The sequence below is a fragment of the Pristis pectinata genome, chromosome 15, assembly GCF_009764475.1.
Source record: "Pristis pectinata isolate sPriPec2 chromosome 15, sPriPec2.1.pri, whole genome shotgun sequence".
Taxonomy (NCBI): domain Eukaryota; kingdom Metazoa; phylum Chordata; class Chondrichthyes; order Rhinopristiformes; family Pristidae; genus Pristis; species Pristis pectinata.
Window position 1 is genome coordinate 25,820,655 of NC_067419.1, and position 21,427 is coordinate 25,842,081.

The 21,427-nt window shown below is 39.2% G+C and overlaps 1 protein-coding gene across 19 annotated transcripts in view; it reads right to left on the reverse strand.

The window, feature by feature from the left end:
* Positions 1-21,427, reverse strand: part of LOC127578488 (dedicator of cytokinesis protein 4-like) — a 719,988-nt gene that overhangs the window by 502,739 nt on the left and 195,822 nt on the right. For 16 of the 19 annotated variants that reach the window (XM_052030581.1, XM_052030587.1, XM_052030580.1 and 13 more), the window contains exons 29-36: positions 18,491-18,591; positions 18,302-18,360; positions 18,054-18,202; positions 12,600-12,685; positions 4,535-4,561; positions 4,227-4,322; positions 3,774-3,834; positions 374-467 (exon numbers count right to left, since the gene is read on the reverse strand). In XM_052030581.1, coding sequence (XP_051886541.1) covers positions 374-467; positions 3,774-3,834; positions 4,227-4,322; positions 4,535-4,561; positions 12,600-12,685; positions 18,054-18,202; positions 18,302-18,360; positions 18,491-18,591 — 673 coding nt within the window. Of the gene's footprint in view, positions 1-373; positions 468-3,773; positions 3,835-4,226; positions 4,323-4,534; positions 4,562-5,192; positions 5,219-12,599; positions 12,686-18,053; positions 18,203-18,301; positions 18,361-18,490; positions 18,592-21,427 lie in introns of those variants that run through there. The other 3 variants (XM_052030584.1, XM_052030586.1, XM_052030598.1) reach the window with 2 other exon arrangements.

Below are 21,427 nucleotides of genomic sequence, written 5' to 3' on the forward strand. Positions count from 1 at the left end.
TGGGTGGAATTTCAACTGAATTTCAGGGAAGAATCTGCCACTGCCTCAAATGAAACCAAAGTAAATCATCTCAGAAATAATCCAAGTTCATCAAATGAAACTTTTAACCAAAACCAGCTTCAACATAATAAAGGGAAAATAACAATGACTTTCATTTATATACCACCCTTAACACAAGAACAAAACTAACCACTTCAGGCCAGAACTCCAAGTAACATATATGCCATGTAAAAAGCAGTGTCAATAAAATGTTCTCTGCTGGAGCCTATTGTCTGAAAAAAAAAAATTACATTTTCCCCTTAATCTAGAGACTGCAACTAAAACTTATGTACAAATAGAAAAGTAGTTATACCTTCAAAGTTAAACAACATACCTGTGAAATTTTGTGCCTTTAAATGCAGATCGTACAGCTTATGTATGTAACGGATGTACATTTCTTCTTTATTTATTTCTGTCTTATAAAAATTCTGAAAATATATATGAAATGAGTTACTAGCACATCTTATTTTGTAATTTTTTTTTAAAATCCAATATAAACATACACCCAAGATTCTACAAAGTCCATTAAACTCTCTTCCTTTCACTACTGTTTTCAGTTTCTTCAAACTTAATGTTGAAAACATTGAACACAAATTAGTCAAAATATTAATATGTCATTAAAACTCATGGTGATCCTTCTGCTTGTATCTGACTGGATATTTACAGGAATCAATAGTCAATGTAGCATTCTTAGAGACTTCAAGAGTCATTCGAACAGGAGAATGGCAACATTTCACCCCTGGACATCCAACAATCTACAACATGTACACCTGTTCTGATATATTAAATAAATACCAAAATAAAACTAGTGTAAAGAATATTCAGAAGTGTATTTGCCACTACAAACTACCAGGCCTTTGACTAGTACAGGCAAACCCTGGGTTATGTAAGGGTTCCATTCCTGAGAATTGTCTCAAAGCTGATTTCTCTGCAAGTCAGAAACATCCCTTTTCTATAGTAACCCATGTATCTTTCTGCATACACTTGCTATAATTCTTTCATTTCATTGAAAAATCACCCTAACACTACCTATAATTACACCAATGGAATATATACTGCATCCAATCATTAATGAATACCACTAAACATTTTATTATTAATATTACTAGCTTGAAAAATGCTTTAAAAATATTTGGGAGAATTTGCATAAAGTTGGATTTACATATGTCAAGTCATTTGTAACCCAGGGAGCCCCTGTACTTAGTCTAGAAGCGCAGCAGCCCTTCCCATTTTGAATTTTTCCTTGCTTCAACAATCAAGAGATCCAGAACATTATTTATAACTTCTGTCGTTCTCAACCGACCAAATCCAGGTCAATAGATATAACCTCAAAATCCTCGAGTGGTTGTTGAAATGAGCACAAATAGGTTTGCTGTGAGACACTGGTATAATTTGGCTAAAAATACTGATTAGGAAAAAAAAATAAAAAAGGCACAGACCAAGTACAACTGTAGATTTTAATCCTGAACTTTACAAAAAAAGAAACTTATCAAAAATAAATGCATTTTTTGTTGTGGATTGGTGGTTGGTAGCTTGTGGATATGGGGATGGGAGAAAAAAAGGCAAGTATGCTTTTCTGGTTGTAATATACTTGTGGATATAGTTTACATATGGGGCAAAAACAAGGATTCCCCATTGCAGCACCAAAAAGAAACAGAATAAAGCTCTCTCTACACTCCAATAAATGCACAGCATCTCCACTGCAACAACATGGCATTTACATTTCCCAAAGCAAAGTGCTACAAATGTAGGAAGTTGAAGTAAAATCAAAAAGTGCTGGATACACTGCTCAAGTCAGGGAGAATCTGTGGAGAAAGAAACAGAATTATTGTGTCAGGTTAATGACACTGCATCAGAGCAGGGCAAAGTGAGAAAAAAAATTGCAAATTACAGTGAAGGGGAGTTGGGCAAGAACAAAGCGGTCTGAGATAGGGAGCAGACCAGGAAAGAGTGGATGAGACAAGTGGTGGTGGTGGTGTCTCAAAGAGTATGATGAAATCTATCTGGAGGAAAGGTAAACAAGAAATACCAGAAGTGGATAGAGAAAAATATGAAGGTGTTTCTCTCCTGGACTCAGCTGATCACAGACTTGCCCTTTTATTTCCTGTCCCCCTTCCCACTCCCCACCCCACTCCATTGTATGCAACTTAAAACCTGTTTCACTTCTAACTTTTCTCAGTTCTGATAAAATGTCATTGATCTTCAATGTTAATTCTGTTTCTCTCTCCAGGGATGCTGCTCTACTTTCCCAGCATTTCTTTCCAATATTGCTTACTTCCCTGACAAAATTATCAGACTGGTGCACAAATATAAAAATGTGTGTGCAGAATGGAGATCTGTTTCAGACAGGATCATTGTGACCTGCAGAGAGATAACATTTTCATCCCATCAATGTACAGTCAATCCAAACTCCGAGCCTGCAGTAAAAATTTCACGTTCTAATACATCAGTGGGCCAATAGTATGCCATTATTTACTCCTTTGATATTTGAGGTGGATGAAGCCTTTCATAAATATAGGTTTCAAACGTTATTTTAGATTTTGTCATTAAGATGAGATATGATGGCACCAATATTGGAAATGTAGTTGATGTATACAAGTCCAATGGAGAGCCACGGGGACTAAGCAAATATAAACCAAGGGTAACTCATCAAAGATGGGTTCGCAGATTGGTACAACAAAGGAAGCCATGTAAATGTATCCTATACTTTTCCTGCAGTTAAGGCTTTTCTTTTAACCTAATCTAGTGGATTTATTGTTGTTGGCCCAAACTACTACTTTATCAAAAGTGAAGGATGCAAATAGTTTGAGGATCAGAAAATACAAGGAATAATACAACTTTTATTTCATCACTAGAGTTTACAAACTTGTACACTTGTGATTTTTTTCTTTAAAGTATTCAATTTGCGTACTGAGTTGCTGAAATAAACCTTAATATTCAAGCATTATTTTTAATATTATTATTGTATTCAAAAAATTGAAGAGCCAGTTTTAAGTTTAACAACAACAATTCAATTGACCGACTATTTTTTTCACTGTTTCTTTTTTTTGGCTTTACCTTTCCAGCTAGCCCATTGCCAAACCACACATTTCCCTTCAGAAAGAATTTCCAATAGTCATTTGGGCCACACCATCCATTCTGGAGGTGGGTCATCCAGCTGCTTGAAAATTGACATCAAATGCTAGCTTTTCAACCAACAGAACCCAGAAGTTTAAAGTGTTCACAGGTTTCCACTTGAAAGCAACAAACCAAGAAGTGTACTATAGGATGGATTATGTCTCCTGAGCAAGCAGAAGCTGCATCATTATCACAGCTGGGCATCATTGGCATTCAAGAGTTATGAAAAACACTTTTCATTTTTGTGCTATTCTTCTAATCCCCTCTAGATCAACATCAGATATGACAGGGAGTTTTCTCCCTTTACTAGCTGGATGTAAAACATCATTTTCTTCACTGTGGCAAGCCACCACACCACAGCTTGGTAGTTATCCATTATGATGTTGCTGAGAACAGAAATTCAGTAGTGCAGAGGACTGTGACGTTCAACCCACATTACATCTCTTCACGGGTAACCATGTTGATACTCTTTGGGGGAAAAGAAAACTGGTCCACTAAATTGAAAATAGAATCAAAAGTACAAATGTCCTGCAACATTCAAGAACATTGATAGATCACCATTATACAGAAAATATGTTCATTCTGAATTGAACAGTCAAAATTAAAAAGATACTGACCAACAGACTAACTGTACAGCCGATCTTTTTGCCATCCACCTCCGCCACTTTCATGCAGTCCCTGCAAATGGAAAACAATTACAATTTATTCACATTACCAATGTCCCCCGCAGCTCTTAGCATACTAAGAGGACATTCGCACTGATAGGGAAAATTGTTTTACGTTGGGTAAAAATATGCATATATAACACTTTACACTTTTTAAAAAAAGTGTCAAATATGTTTTCCTAACTGCACACTAGGTATTTATAAAAGACTGCAAGAATCCACGAGGCAGATAGGTAGGGATGATGTACTCAGAAGAACTGCATGAATCTCAGCTCCTGCACATTATTATGAAAACACAAATCAGTTGAGACTAAATTGCTGCTTAAACATTATTTCTAAAACACAATTTAATTATCCATTGCAATTTTTCAGCCTGCAGAGGAAACAAAAGCTATCAGATCTTACCTGTAATCCAGCAACCTTTCCATTAGGCGAGTTACAGTAGCTACTAGAGAAATACCACTTTCTCGCCAGGTTTCTCTCTCAATTTTTTTCAGCAGGCTGCAGATGGAAAGGAATTTGTCAGTGTTCTGACCTGGTTTATCCGAAACAAGTGCAATGCTACCACGAGCCGGGATTCACATTTCGTTGATGCCTCACATTACACAGTAATAATTATTTCTGTAATAGGTTACACCAGTTAATTTGTATTTCACTAGTTATATTGCATCACAATAAAACCAGCAAAAAATATAATCGTAGCAATATCTTACCTAGGGTAAGGCCCAAAAAGTGGTATTCTAGATCCAGGAAGCATTGGCAAAACAAATGAATTTGTACATTATCCATGAAAGAAGCAATAGCGACAGATTCTCCTCAGCAGCAGTCTGCGTCAAAAGTATGTTGTCATGGCTACAACCTTCTTTGCTTATTTTGCCATTATAACTGGCTCGCTTTTTTTAAAAAAGTAAAATTAGCATAATTGCTATGGGAAAAGTAAATATGCAGTAGGAATATACCACTCTTATATGGTTGACATGAACATTTACTTTAACTATTCATTAAATACAATTCTACCAAATCGCAATCAAGCAACTGTTAAGGAATCAATGTTAATCTTAGAAATTCTTTTAACTAAAGGCAAATTTACTTTTAAAATGTTTGCGACACAAACTGCACAGTGATTGAAATAATTGTTTTATTATTTAGCTTATAGTTGATGATTTAAATATCCCATATTTTCCTCATCATCAGAAAATAATATTGGGCATTATGTAAGAGATGACAGTCTTTCTAACTGTAAACGTGCAAATATAGTGAGTCTGCAAATTAATGAAAATGTGGTATTTATTTCTCCTTTCTGGTATATTTTCAGTAAGAGCTATTGCCAAAGTTAATCTGCTTGGATAAATATTAAAGGAAGTTACATACAAATTAATAAGGAAACTTTTACATATTGTTCTTGAGGTTTTCTTTTAGAAAAGAAATGTTCATGTTAAGCACAAAAATTGTTTGTTCATGACTTGATTCTCCAACCACTGCAAGCAATATTTAAAGACCCGATTTTAAATCTGCGCACTCAAGAGGAATGAGGCAAGGTAAGTGTTAAAGTAACAGTGAAGTGATTTCCTTTCCTTTCCAACATGATTCCCCCATTGCTACTCCCACATTTGGCTGAGCCGCTTGCGATATGGAAACCAGGCATGTGGTCCTCTTTCAGAGTTCAGAACGCCTGCTCTTTTCCCTCCCCTTTAAACAATATCCACTGCATTGCCAGCACATCAACTGGGACAGACAGTCACCCAGCAGCAACCTGCGGAAGAACTTCACTGAAGCACTATTAAATGGGGGCACTCAACTGCGTGTAATTGGATCACAGGATTTGTGTGCCATTGTGCATTTTGGCTTGACAGGGAGTCCCAAGCTTCCGTACAGCGTCTTCCTCATTTTTTTTGTCTTATTAGTTTCCACATGCTCCAGCTTTTTATAACAAATCCTATCACTGAATTTGGATAGACAAACAGCTAATGTGGGAAGATGAACATCAACATCCACATCCAATCCTAATGGAGTCTGAAGTTGAGGTCAGCTGCTCGAGGGAGGCTATACCCAGCAGTGCAGCATACCTCCGACACATGACTGCAGTGGCTAAAGGAGGGAGCTCACCACCAATCTCTCAAGGGCAGTTAGGGAAGGATAATAAATTGCATCCTTGACAGCAAGACCCACATCCTGGGAATGAATATAAATAATAACAAAGACCTTGAAATCGTTACAGACAACTTTCCATTTTTTAAAGAGAGTTGCTGTGTGGTTGTTAATTGGCTTACTTGGAATAAAGCAGTTTGCATGCATTTCCAAGTGTCTTAAGACATTAGACCCCAAATTTTAACTAGGATTTGAGTGTGCCCCAGCACCTATTTTCTGCCATAAAACTGCCCCAAATTACGTCAACAGCAGTGCAACAAATGAAATTTATCGTAGTGAGATTGTGACTACAGCCTGATAGTATCTAAGCACAAGCTTGCCACCTACCCCCTAATGTCAAATTTTATGTGGAGTTGTACCCTGAAAAAGAACTTCCTCAGGCAAGCTGCCCAACAGTGACTTTACAACATTAAATGGCGGAACCCACCACCATTTTTATGTAACTTGCTTCTTTATAATACAGGAGGCAGCCCTTCCTTCCATCCATCAAATCCAAGTGGTTCCCAGCAGTGCAGTCCCATTTCTCCTCTTTGATTTACATCACATGCTCATCAACTCCTTTTTGTTTATTTTCACCATTAACCTCCACTAAGGGGTAAATTACAGCATCCAATTTAACCTGCCAGCATGTCTTTGGGATGTGGGAGGAAACTGGAGCAGCTGAAGGAAACTCAGATCATTACATCAACGCCACACAGACAACACCCAAGGTCAGTATTGAACCGGAGCTGCTGTGCCACCCCTTTGACAACTGGTTAAGCCACTCTCTCAGGCTTACCAAGTATTCAAGCAGTCAGAGATTGAATGTCTGCAAATGTCTGACATTCAAAAACAATTTTTTAAAAATTAAACATACCAGGAAAGATTTAAATAGTTCAAAAATTAAAACAAAATTATAAAAGATTATACTTGATTTTCTCCCTTGCATTTGCTCCTCCCCTTCCCCATTACAATAAGTGGGCTTGCTATTTCTGCACTAACTTAAGATTTCCCAGCATAAGCACTGGGAAACCTCTGGGAATTGTGTTGCTGAACTCCAGGATGAGCAAAATTGGGAAATAGCAGGTGTCTAGCTCTGAGGAAATCTGAAATTGCGGACATTTCAGCCAAAGATTCAGGCCTGTTATTTTCCTACATGAAGGTGTCTTAAGTCCTACTGCTCAAACAAACCAGCTCCAAAGCAATTTTAGTAAAACCTGGAGGATAGCTTCTGTTGGACATATTGGTGGCCAGAAACACCCCAAGGGTCCCAATTTCCAGACTGTGAAGCCCAAGAGAACCTGTCTGCAATGTCCTGCCCCAGCTGGCTTGTTCAGAATCACGCTGAATACTAGGTCAAAGGATGGAGAGGTAGCAGGCAATTCTGTTATTCCTGAGGGATTCCACTACCAAAATAGAACAGCAGTAGGTCAAATGATCCCTTGAGGCTGCTCGGTCATTCCATAAGATCATAACTGATCCTGCACCCCAATCACTTTCCTGGTATCCCAATTTACTTGTATCAGAAAACCTATTAATCTCCATCGCAAATAAGTGTCCTCGGCCCAATGATGTAGGGAAGTCCAAAGACTGGCACTCTACCCAGTAAAGTAATTTTTCATTTGTCCCAAATAGCTGACCTCTTATTCTGAAATAATATGCCCCATTTTTGCACTCCATCCCATTGGTTCACGTTAAAATGTTGTACTTCTCAATGAAGACACCTCTCATCCTTCTTAATTCCAATCTTCCTCCTCTTCTTCTTGTAAAACAAGCCCCTCATCTCATGAATCAATCTAATGGATCCACATTTCACTGACTCCAATGCAAGCAATCTTCCTTAGGCACTGAGACCAGAACTGCAAACTAATCCAGCTGGGGCTCATCAAAGGCCAGTACTACTGCAGCAGTATTTCCTTAGCTTTGCACTGCAACCCTCTTCCAATAAACATCAACTTTGCTAATTGTTTGCTACATCTGCATATTTACTTACTGCATCTCCTGAACCAACACACTAAAATCCCCCGAATATTAACATTTACCAGTTTTTCACCATTCAAGTAGCATTCTACTTTGCTTTCTTTGGTAAACAACCTCATATTTTCCCACCTGATACCTTCATGTCCACTCATTAAACTTACTTATGTACCTCTGCATGTATTCTTCTTTGTAGAAGATTTCCCCTCCAGATTTGTACCAGCAGCAAACTTGGATAAGTTACACTCTCTTTTTATCTAGGTCATTAATATAAATTGCGAATCGCTAAGGGCCCAGTACTGATTCCTGTGGCAACCCACTATTTACAGTTTGCCAAACTGAAGTTTGTAAATGGAATGAAATACCAAGTCTGGAAATGACTTCAAACAAAACTGTCAAGTAGCAAAGGGTCACATTTTAGTAAAAGGCCAGCTTAACACTGATGTTAGAGAATTTCTTTCATACAGAGTGATTAGCTCGTCAAATCAGAGAATGAGGTCATTGAATAATTACAGCACAGAAGAGGCCATTTGGCCACTCAAGCTTCATACCAGCTTTTGTAGAACAATCCCATTAGTCTCATTCCCCTGCTCTCTCTCCATTGCCTTGCAAATTACTTCTCTTCATATTCTTATCTCATTCCCTTTTGAAAACCCTTAGATGAGTGGAGGAAGGTTTCCAGAAACAGAGCCAGAGACAGGCAGAGAGCTTCAGATCATTACAAATATTGGCACCAAGAAGCTTTTCCTCTTATCCCCCTGTACCTTCCTTTTAAATCTGTGCCTCCTGGTCCTGGTAACATGAATATCTCCTCTATTTACCCTGAATAAAACCTGAAATCACTTCCTATGCCTCTATCAAAAATCCTCACAGCTTTATTTACTTCGTAGAAAAATGCCAACTTCTCCAGTCTGACTATTAGATGGAATCCCTCTTCCCTGATGCCCTCCAGTAAACCTTTTCTACTCCCTCACTAAGATGTTCACATCTTTTCTGAGATGAGGTGACTAGAATTGGATACAATACTCTGGTTGTTGCCATATGTATTATATACAAGTTCACCTACCCATTTCTGTACTTTCTTCCTCTACTCACGAATCTGAAGATCCCCTATGCTTCACTAACTACTGCCTCAAATATTTATGCATTTATACACCCAGGTTTCGAAGTTCTTGAAATTCCTGTGGAACTATGCAACTTAATCTGTTTCCTTTTTCTCATTCTTTTTGTCAAGGTGCATTACTTCATATTCTCTCCATTAAACTTCATGTGCCATTTGCCTGTCCCTTTCCATCAGCCAATGCCCTCATGTAGTCCATTACCATGCTCCAAACTGTTTACCACACCTCCAGGTTTTGTATCACCTACAAATTTATAAAGCCAATGCTGCACACAATAGCCAAGTCATTAAATAGGTAATGTAAAGACATGGGGGGAAATCTGGAATAATTTAAATTATCAATTAAACGTCTTAATGGGGAGCAATCTTCAGCAATTTTTAGACAAATGAATTAAGAAGAGATAAATGGCTTTTCTCATCCATATTAACAAATAATCTTGTGAAATCAGTGTGCTAAAAGAGAAGATTCACAGCATTTGCTGTTCATTAATGATAGCTGTTTGGGGCTCTGCACATTAGTGTGGGAGAGATGAGTAAACATCTGCTGTGAATGTATAAAGTGTAAAGTGCAGCAGCAGCAGAGTATGATAGAAGGAAACACCCTTCAAGAAGATAGTGAGAGGTGGAGAAGTGAATATGTACCTGCGAGTGGGATCATTGTAGGTGGCAGGAAATTATATGATTTGGAGGCTAACGATGAGAGAGGGTGTGCTGTGGAGAAGAAAAGAAAGACTTGCTGCTATGAATGGAAACCAGGGGTGAGAGGAGAGGCAAGAGAAATAGGCCTCCATGGTCAAGGATCCTACCAATGACAATGACAGAACATTGAAAGGAGGACATTTCAGAAGTTTGGATGTAACTACAATGCAAAAGCAAGGAAAGGGATAAGGAATGGAACATGAAGGAGGATAAATTCAGATAGTTTGAAGTATTGCAGATTAGAAATAAGTGCCTGTGAGAAATCAACTGTTAGATATTAAGTGCATGAAGTTCAGCAAAATAATAATAAACAAAAAAAAAATCAGACTGCTAAGTTTAGATATTGGTAGGAATTCAAAGCATAGTTGATTGTTACCAAAATCTCCAGCAGCAAATGACGCTACATAGCTGTCAAAGAAGTGTCTGATTTAGAATTTAAGGATGTGATTGTACTGGAGAGAGTACAGAGGAGATTCACAAAGACATTGCCTAAATGTCTTAGTTATAGGAGAAAGATTGGAAAGGCTGGGCTCATTTTCCCTGCAGCGAAGGAAGCTGAGGGGTGATCTGAGAAACATATATAAGAGGCATAGATAGGATAGATAGTCAAAATCTTTCTTCAGTGGTTGAGGTATAAAAAAAACAAAAAGGCACAAGTTTGTGAGAAGAAGGGGTTTTAAACAGGATCTGAGGGGTAAATTGTTTATCCCCCTCACAGAGAGTGGTTGATATTGGTATCATGCTGCCAAAGAAGGAAATGAAATCAGATACAATCACTATGTTTGAAGGGCATTTATACAGGCAATTAAATATGCAAGGCATAGAAGGATATGGTCTTAATGTGGACAAATGGGATTAGTGCAGATGTGCAAAATGGTTAACACGGATGTGATGGGCTGATGGGCCTGTTTCTGTGCTCTATAGGGCCTCTTTTAAAGACTGTTTTTCTGTTTCAGGGAAGAAAGCGACCATAACAGATAAATATTGTTTTTGAAATCACATATACGGGTAACAGAATAAAACAGGAATGAACTACTACAGATGTTAATCATTGATCACTGAAAAACTGATTCAGCTAATTTCATACTAAATTGATATTGCAACCTTCTGTTTTCTCCACCTTTCTCCAAGAAGTCTTCCTCCACAGGTGATAACACCATGGGGAGAACCATGTATAAGCACCATCACCACTGTGTGATTTTCTGCTCTGTGGTAGTGTGGAGAAGACTTATCCATTTCTCAGCTGCTTCAATGCTGAATGTCAAGTTAGAGCTGCATTGAGAGCACTGGAAACAAGTTGGCTAATCTTGGCCATTGGCAGCATACGGGAATAGCAACCTATTTTGTTGAGCAGTTTTATATTTTAAAGTCTAACATAACGAAGCTCAATCTCCCTGCCATTTCTATAAATCCACAGCAACATACTTTAACTCAATAGAATTTCCATATCAGAAAATGCCCATTAATGAAGCCAGGTGCTACCAACTAGTGAATCTGCAGTAGTGCTTCCTCAGCACCTACAGATGTAACCAGAGTTATATATAGCTGAGCTCTGAGAATAAGAGCTGACAGTACAGTTTAGAATGCAGAGAGCTCTGTAAGAGATATGTAGAGAGATTGGATCTTGTTGTTTTCAATATTACCTGAAAAGGCCCTAATTCAGTTCTAATGTCTGCACCTGAAGGATGCCTCCAGATCATCCAACTCCCATTGAGGTTGGACCATCTTTTTGTTTTGCATCCTTAGCATTTACCATTTGGGCTAAGAAACCGGAGAACAGTGAGTGGGCGGGTGTTTCCACATTCTCTTTTCTCCCCCTTTTTCTGCTGCCTCCTCCTGAGCCTAACCTTCAGGCCTCTGCTAGAAAGGCATTTCTCTGTTCAAATGTGCAAGATGCCTGCGGAGGTGCCAGAATGTTCAAACACATATTAACCCTTTATGAACTAAACAGCAGTTATTTACAATTTTTTTATTTCCCCTTCACAACTTTAAATATTCTGCTTCTTTGCCTTAAAAAAATCTAAGTGTGTTTGAGTTATTGCAGATGGTAAAATAAAACTTAGTAATTATTTTTTGTTTTACTTACCAAGGTGACTAGAAAAGTACAATGAAGGTAAGTGCCAATCCAGATTATATAATAGTCATGATAACAAATTGCATAAAATCAACAGCTGCCTAATCTTATGGGATATGGTCCACTTACAGGAAAGTATGCAAGACCATTGAAAAAGGAACTGGTATGAATATATTAATTGCATTGAGGAGGCTCAAAATAAAAATTGAAGATCAGATAACTGAGCTTGGGAAAATGAATTGTCCTTGATACCTGCCAGCGCAGAAATGTCGATCATAAATGCAAGCCCCTTCTGTTCTACCTCCTGGGGAATGTGGGGGCGGAGGGGGTGGGTGTTTTGTTTTGGACATTAGGCAACTGTGCTCAAAATGGGCTGTCACCAGTGTTGCATTCCTACCCAAGATGAGCTGCATCTAAAGTGCTTTAAAACATAAGCATAAAAATATTTCCATATCGTTAAAAAAGTCTGCTGGAGTCTACTCATTTTCTTTCTGAATTTTCTATCCCCATTGATATCAATACTGATAACTATTGACTGATAGAATTCACTGCTTAGGTTTATAGCATGAAGCAGTTATCAAACCTTGATGCTTCTGTTCCGTATATTTCAATGCTACACCATCATAGGCACTAATCCACTGAGGAACCTAAACCCCAGTGAAATTTGTTTATGAGGTGCAAACCGCACAAAATAACAGTAAATAATTCCAAGCACAGACATGTCTACAAACCACTAACCTCAGTCCATAACTAAAAACTGCAAAATAAGGTCATGACTCACATGCTGTTGAAAAGCTCCCGGTAAGTTTCATCACCTTTGCCTTCTGACATCAAGCTGTCCAGCTTGTCTATCAATTTTGCTTCCACCTGTGAACATATGTATTCAGTAAGATCATTTTTTATTTAAGTCTTCTGACAAATAAATTAAGTTTTTCTTCAAAAAAAAACATTGTATTCTCTGCAGCACTTTAGAGAGAACTGGCAGGCGTGACCTAGAAATCCAATTGTGTCCAGAAATGGGCCACAGGATGGGGATGTGGGCTGCAGCTGCTTGTTCATGTCATAGAAAGGTTTCACATGAAACAGATGCCGTCTACCCAATAATAATGACTCAGGCTTGCAGCTTGCACTACACAGCCTTTTAAAAGGGAGGGCACTCTGGTTGCTGACAGCAGGGAACACACACAAGGAAAGCAAGGCTAAAAATTGTTCAGATCAGACAACCAAGTTCTCTGAAATGGCTTTGGAGGCTCTCACTCCCTTCGAGACAGAATGCTTCAAAGCAACATTTCCACCAATACCAAGAAGAGTCAATACCTGAAGATTAGTCTCCAAGATATCAGTGTAATGTTGGAATATTACTCCCTTACTCTCTATTCACCTCTCCGTACCATACACAATGCAAACATACCCATCCCCCATCATCATTCTACAACTACTGATGACTTACCATCTCCTCTCCCAATCACTGTGACCATAATCTTTCCACACAGCTTGCATCCTATGAATAGTGTGGCTGTGACTCAACAATGACAGGCGCCTTTTCTAAACAATTCACTAGACTTTCCATCACACTTTCCCTTCTTCTTTGAACCAGAACGTCACACATAACTGGCACCGGATTTTATGCAGAGGTTGCAAAGCACTGATGCCACATGGGAAGGAGGAGATTCATTGTTGGTGAGAAGAAGCTTTGAAGGAGATGGCTCTCAGAATACTTCACAGCCTATCCTCTTTTTTTCTTGCTGCAATTTCATCAGATTCCTTGCCAAATTGCAGTGATTTTCACTAACCACTTCTCCATCAGCTTCACCTGCACATCAATACTAACTGTTGCCTCACCACTTCACTCACTAATGCTGAAAATAAGAGGGAGTTCAAACAGAATCAGAATCGGGTTTATTATCACTGACATATAGAACCTAGAACAATTACAGCACAATTCAGGCCCTTCGGCCCACAAAGCTGTTATGTTGTGAAATTTGTTGTTCTGCGGCAGCAGTACAGTGCAAGACATGAAGACATAAAAATTACTGTAGGTTACAAAAATAAATAAATAGTGCAAAAGAGGAATAACGAGTAGCGTTCATGGGTTCATGGAACCATTCAGAAATCTGATGGCAGAGGGGAAGACTCGATTCCTCATTCTGAAGATGCAGTTTCATTTGAACAGACTCCAGAAAGCTCAGGTACCATGTGTACTTTTGAGGTTGGATTCTCACCATTGATGAATTGTCATGCTCATTGTGCAGGGAATATCCTATGGTTAGAGTTCCTCAGGCACCCTAGAATTGCGAGCCTATTTTGCTGGGGAGAACTTCAAGGGACCAAATTTCCAAAGAAATCTGATGGTGATCCATCTTTGGCTTCTGGACCAGTGTTGACAATGCTTCTCGATGGCCACGTGCACCATGCTTGCAGAGAACAGTAACAATGCTGAAGCACGTCTCCCAGAAGAGGTGCATGGCCCTACAGGAGACATAACTGCTGTCCTCTCTGAAGGTGACAACATATCTAGTCCTCCACTACCCAGCCCACCATTCCCTTCATCAATTCCGCACAGCAGATGGGCCAAACCACCCCACACGATACTGTGACACCTGAAGCTGCCCAAGATTATTCAGAGGCTACTTATGGCAGCTCCACAGCCTCCCTAACTGTAAACATTGAGGAAATGATCTGCAAAAGCATGGAACTAAATAATCAAGCATGGGGCAAAAGGTTTACACAAGAGCGATTGTTGGATTCAAGAGGATTTCAGTTTGAAAAATATGGTTTCTCTTCTGGATTTGATATAGGTATTAAACTGAAGTGAGAACAAGATTCAAAGTGGTGGTGGTAATGATGGTGTGGGACTATTGGTGTATCAGAGACAGTGTTGGGTTTAGAATGTCCTTTTACTCTGATGAAGAATTTTGGCACATTTTTTCATGATAAAAGTGGTGCAAAAATCTAATCATTACTGCACAGCCCATGACCACGAGCAAACAGGAAGGAGAGTGGGATCCTTCTCTATTCTGAGACATGCAAAGCTGGTGACAGGTGTGGGACCTTAAACTTGTCTTGCATCTTTAGAATAACACTCAAGGTACTTTACCAGAGTATAATCAAAGTTTGACAGCACACACTGTGGATCGAGCAAGGGAATGGGATTTATTGCATGGCTCTTTCGAAGAACCAGCACAGGCTGACTGACCTCCTTCAATGATGTTTCATTCAATAAAAGGGTAGGTCACCAAATTTGATTAAAGATGCATGCTCCAGCGGAGTGTAGGGAAGCAGGGTGAGGGGTTGGGAACAGAGGAGACCAGACTGCCATTTTGAGGTTTAGGGTGAGGATTTCATAACTTCCAGGTGGGATTGTTGGCCAGGGCTGAGAAAGCTGAAGATATTGTTAGCAACTAAATTAAAGGAAATCAGGGATACACAAGAAATGCTGCACTGGGGGAAAACAGCACAGTAGTTTCTTGCATCTGTATCCATTCGAGAAAGAGATTGGATTTCTTCTTGATACCAGAGGCCTTGGTAATCTCTGAGGCACAATGCTGGGCTATAAATAGTGAGAGGCTTCTTGTATCATTCACTGGAATCTGACAGGAGTGCATTGCATAAGAGTTAAAGTCAAGGTGACCTTGTTAGCTTCAGGCTTTGCTGCACAAGCTTCAATTCATACCTCAAATGTGGCTGTGCCGAGTGACATGACAAAACTGTGGGACTATATTTTTAAGGGGAGGCATTTGAGACATTGCTGCTCATGCAGGAGAAAAGCTCCTTAAGACATCTATGGAGTTATGGTTTTCTGCACAGAACCCTCTCTCCTGAACAGCTCCTGCTCTCCCCTAGCCAGCCCCCACCTCCAACAGCAGCCCTAAGCTACCCACACCTGTATTAAATCTGATCAGAAGGCAATCAAAACCAACAAAGCATGAGTTCAAACTTAATTAGGCTTTCACGGTCACTGATTGGGTCAAACAAAACAGAGAAATCAAGCAGCATCCTCAAATGACAGTCTAGTAACTGACCCCAGCACAACAGAAAATGAAAGAATCTTATTCAATGGCCAAGCTGGGAGGTCCGAGAACATAGAACAGTACAGCACAGGAACAGGCCCTTTGGCCCACAGTGTTGTGCCGAACTAATTAAATTAGTAATCAAATGCCCAGCTAAACTAGTCCCTTCTGCCTCCACAATGTCCATATCCTTCCATTTCTCACACATTCATGTGCCTATCTAAGAGCCTCTTGAATGCCTCTATTGTATCTGCTTCTACCACTGCCCCAGGCAGCACATTCCAGGCACCCACCACTCTCTGTGTAAATATACTTGCCCCGTACATCTACTTACTCCCTCTCACCTTAAATGCATGCCCTCTGGTATTAGACGTTTCAACCCTGGGAAAAAAATACTGGCTGTCTACTCTAACCATGCCTCTCATAATCTTATAAACCTCCATCAGATCTCCCCTCAGCCTCTATCACTCAAGAGAAAACAATCCAAGTTTGTCCAACCTCTTCTTATAGCACATGCAACATCCTGGTAAACTACTTCTGCACCCTCTCCAAAGCCTCGACATCCTTCCTATAATGGGGCAACCAGAACTAATGCAATATTCCAGATGTGGCCAAACTAGAGTTTTATAAAGCTGCAACATAACTTCCTGACTCTTGAACTCGATACCTTGACTAATAAAGGCAAGCATGCCATATGCCTTCTTTACCACCCTATCACAATGGGTCCTTTCCCAACTTAATCTATGATTGCTGATTCCACGTTCTAATACATTTGAAGTAATAAAGCAAACTATTAACTTGCCTAAGTGTTTAAGGGTGTTATATTGCTGGACAGGTAGTTTTACATTTACAGTTAGATCTCCTGGAGCTGCTTCCTGAAATCTGTCCTTTAACACTAGTTGACATGGACTTGAAATCTGCTACTTTTTCCCCTTTTAGCCAGAATTTCCAAAATCTGCTCAACTCCAGGAATGAAAATGCAGAGAGCTGTCTGCAACTTCTTTTTTATGTTCACCAAGGTACTACAACAACTGCAGCACATCTTTTTTCCACAAGTTCACGGTTCTCATAAAAAAATTGCTGAGCGTCAAGTGATGACAACAACGTGGCTCAATGTGAAAGAATGAAGGATTACACCTAAACAAATAAATATTAAAACAAAATGCTTCATATTTGTTGCAGGAATACCCAAGAGAATTGGAACTCTATAATTAACTTTAAAAGCCAGCTTCCAATATGATCAGAGCTTTCAGTGAATGATTGCTGAAATGGTCAGATGCATCTTGAGTGAATTTTGACATGTGAAAAATGAACTGAAATAAACAGGTTTCTAAAGTAAAATACATAAAGCAGGAGCAGCCTTAGTGCCAGAGAGAGAAGCAAACACCTCCTCCACTATCCTCCCTCTCTCACAGTATGAAAGCAGAAACTACACCCGTAAATCTCACTTCAAACCCTAACCACATAACAGCAAATCCTCTGGGAAATTTTGAGGTTTGCTAATTTTCTTGTCTAAAATATTAAAATCAATATTATATCATTTATTCAAGAATATTAATGACAACATTTCATAGGTCCTTTAAGTAATATTTATATTATTGAAATTTAAAATATCACTGTTTCTAAAAGAAGCTTGTTGTGATGAATGGATTTAGCCCATGCAGAATATATTATTTCAATGAGCTCTCCAATATGACACTTGTGCATTAGGTAAACATTATTTTCTTTAGATTAACCAAATGCAAACTAAGTAACAGCTTTGAAGAATACTTCCATTTTGATTCTAGGCATAACCCTGAGCTTTAGCCTGTCAGTTTAATTCTCTGCCCCACTCACATTCCAGTTCCTCTGTGCGTGACTTGCTGCACTGGTTCATCCATGTTCACCTCAAGATTGAGGAACATATTAATCAAACTGGACCTTTACAAATATACAGCCTCAACAGTTGAGTTCAACATTTTCTGAGCATAACAACGTTTAGAATCTGATAGTAGCTGTTGATAATGAATCTGCTATTTGCACTCACATCTCCTCCAGACATGCCTTTGGCTTCCTTACTTGCCCCATTCCCTCTTACCTGCCTTTCCACTTTGCAATTTCATCATTCCCACTTTTCATCCCTATCATAGACATTGCTACCTGTCCTTTCCTCACTTCCCCTTTCTTCTGCACTTTCTGAAAACCTGTTTTATCTCCAAGTTTTTATCATCCTGATAGAATTCTACCTGTTTGAAATTTCCTGTACGTCTCTGCTCCCAGTCCATCATGTCATGGAAAATTGGGATCATCACATTCCGAAGGTCTGCCTGAGGTACAAGAGTTACTTCTAGAAATGGTCCAATTAGTCCAGGAATAAAGTGCAGCTTGTGCTCTCCTGTAATATAATCAGGAAGAATTTATTTGATGTAAGCAATTGGCATTATGCCAGACATTTATGTGAATTCAAAAACAGAACGAATCTTTTGTCCTTTACCTAGGTTTTGCCACATACTGAAGATCTCGCACCCCATCATCACCCTCATGTCTCCATATCTATAATTTGAGTTGAAAATCAGTGATAAAGCACATAAAACAAGAATACCAGAAAGTATTTATCACCATTATTGTAAGCATAATTATGATATTTTAAACACGCATATAACAGTACATAATCACAACTTACTTTTCCAGAACTTTCTTCCTTTTTGATGGCGAAAATATCTCCAGCTGAAGACAAGGCTGATTGATAAATATTACTGCCAAATAGAAATAAGAATCCCATACCTGTGGATAATAAGTTCATCAATTAGGCCCAGATTTAAATCATTACACAGTGGTGTGATTTGCAAAAAAAAATCCAGAAAATTTGTAAAAATTCACTTGTAAGATCTTGACAAACTAATAGCTTGAACAAAAAGTTACGATTCCAAACAAAAACAAGTGTACAGAGGGAATTACAGGTGAATCTTCACAGAATCATTGAAGCTTATCACACAGGAAGCTGATATTTGGGCTATCACGCTTGTTCTGACCCTTTGAAAGAGCAAACCTATTAGTCCCACTCCCCCATGGGAATCTTCTTGTGAGAGTTTGATGATATGTTCCATTATAATAAAATGCCATACGTCTGTCCCTGGGTTAGGGACACGGCCTGACCTGGACACCCCTACATATAATTGAGCTCCCATAATATTACTAAATCCTAAATTCTGACATATATATGTACATTCATTCCAATGAACAGCATGAACAGCAGAACTAGTTTCCCCTCTCTCTCTCCACTTTTAGTAATTGTTCTTTCTTGGCAATCTTATGTGCTTTTGATGCCATTCATTACAATACTGTGGAGATATTGTTACCATATTGAGTGATTATTGTGTATTTTCTGACTTATTGACAAAATCGTCTTATGGACATCAGTGAAAATGGAACCTGTTCATTACCCGAGGACAGCCTGTACATAGGTATAATTTGTAGGGACTGTTCCTGTTGAGATAAGCCTATGACAGGACTATTTCCAAGCAGAGAGCATAAAATAACCTGGGAAATCTGCCAACTAAACTAATGACAGTTTAACATGGGACATCTATAGTGGGCACAGTCAAATGAATGGCTGAAAATGGCTGCTAGAGGAAAGGTTCGTAGAACTTTTTATTTAATGTTTTAAGTGTTTATATGCAATTTTAGTCTTTTAACTTGAAACTAATAATAACTTTTAATTTTGATTTTTGGAAACAGAGCATGAATGATTTTGAATATTTATGACTTTTGCACTTGCACTTCATCCAATCCAGTGTAATGCATACATTTTGCTCTCCTCTATGCTGGAGGAACTAAACACAGATTAATGACTGCTTTATGGAGCACTTGTGATCAGTCCGTATGGACAACCCCAAGCTTTCGTTTGCCTGCCACTTTAATTTTCCATTCCACTCCCACTCTGACCTGTCTGTCTGTAGCCTCCAGCACTGTTACAATGAGGCCCAAAATAAGATTGAATAATACTTCATCTTCCATTTGGGCAAGTTGGATCCTTTCAGACTCTATTGAATTCTGGAACTTGAGGTAACTAATTTTTTCTATTTATATCCAAAATAGCCATTTCTGTTGCAAGTCTCGTGCTATCAGAGATATTTCCTTTCTCTTATCCATTCTTTCCCCCATCTTCAGTGCAATTTAAAAGAAACTAATTTCTTCTCTCTCCCAGTTCTGATGAAGAGTCTTTGATCTGTAATGTTCTTTTTCTCCAGATGCTGCCCGACTTGCTGAGTGCTTCCAGCATCTTCTGTTTCTATTTCAGAGTTCCATCAACTACAGCTGTTTTGATTTTCATGCAGGTTTTGTCACCCATCTCCTTTCCTTCAGATATTATGACTTTGACTCTGTTCATTCCACCAGTTTCATCCTGTCTCCACAATCACTCCCACATCAAGGCTTCTGATATGAACATCAACTGCCCTCAATTATGCCCCTGCCTGACTAAGGACCCATTTTTGTCCAAAATCTAACCTCCAATCCCATCTCACCCATGATCCACAGCATGGTAGTGGTAGTGTAGCGGTTAGCAAGCATGGTAGTGTAGTGGTTAGCGTAACGCTATTACAGCGCCAGCAACCCGGGTTCAATTCCGGCTGCTGTCTGTAAGGAGTTTGTGCATTCTCATGTGTCTGCACGGGTTTCCTCCAGGTGCTCCGGTTTCCTCCCACATTCCAAAGGCATACAGGTTAGGAAGTTGTGGGCATTCTATGTTGGCACCAGAAGCATGGCGACATTTGTGGGCTGCCCCCAGAACATTAAGCAAAAGATGCATTTCACTGTGTGTTTTGATGTACATGTGACTAATAAAGATATCTTATCACCTGACATGGTCATCACCTTAGTCTATCCCTCAATGATGCAATGCACACAGTGTACACGGCCTATTCAGTAACCTTGATGCCTTGAGCACCACTGCATTTTGTCCAACGAACAACATGATTGCTGCTGTACTGCCCAAAGACCCATTAGCCTCTGCCAACAAAATTTCATCTGAACATAAATACTTGCAGAGTAATTTGTGGTGTGCTGCACATTGAAGATTTTTCAAATACACTAATGAGTCAACTGAACCCAAGTTTGAAAGGAAAAAAAAGTGTATGGCTTCAATCAGGGAGACTGGGGGGGGGGGGGGGGGGGGGGGGGGGCGGGGGGGGGGGGGTGGTGGAGGTAGTATGAAAGAAGGGGGAGCTGCTGTTGAGAAGATCAAATATGTTTTGTGCTGCCCCTCTCTATGGACCCCCTGCAGCTTGCATCACTTTTGGCTTGTAAAAGAGTTGTGAGGCATGTTTACAGGTCTCTGCCACTTCACTGCTAGGAATGTGAGAGCAGGCTGGAATGAATCATCTCCAATCACTACCTGTGGGGAAATGACTCATTTAATGACACAGTTGGGATCAGTAGCATATTTTGGATTTCTATCCATGTCTTCCCATCCACTGAAGCAGCAATGTTTACGTCACCATGCCATGCCCAATTTATTTTCAAATTTTCACATATCATTAAGTATATAATGAAGAGATTACTGATATATCCTTACATTAAAATTTATGCACACTCATTTCAGCACAGAAATATAAATGAG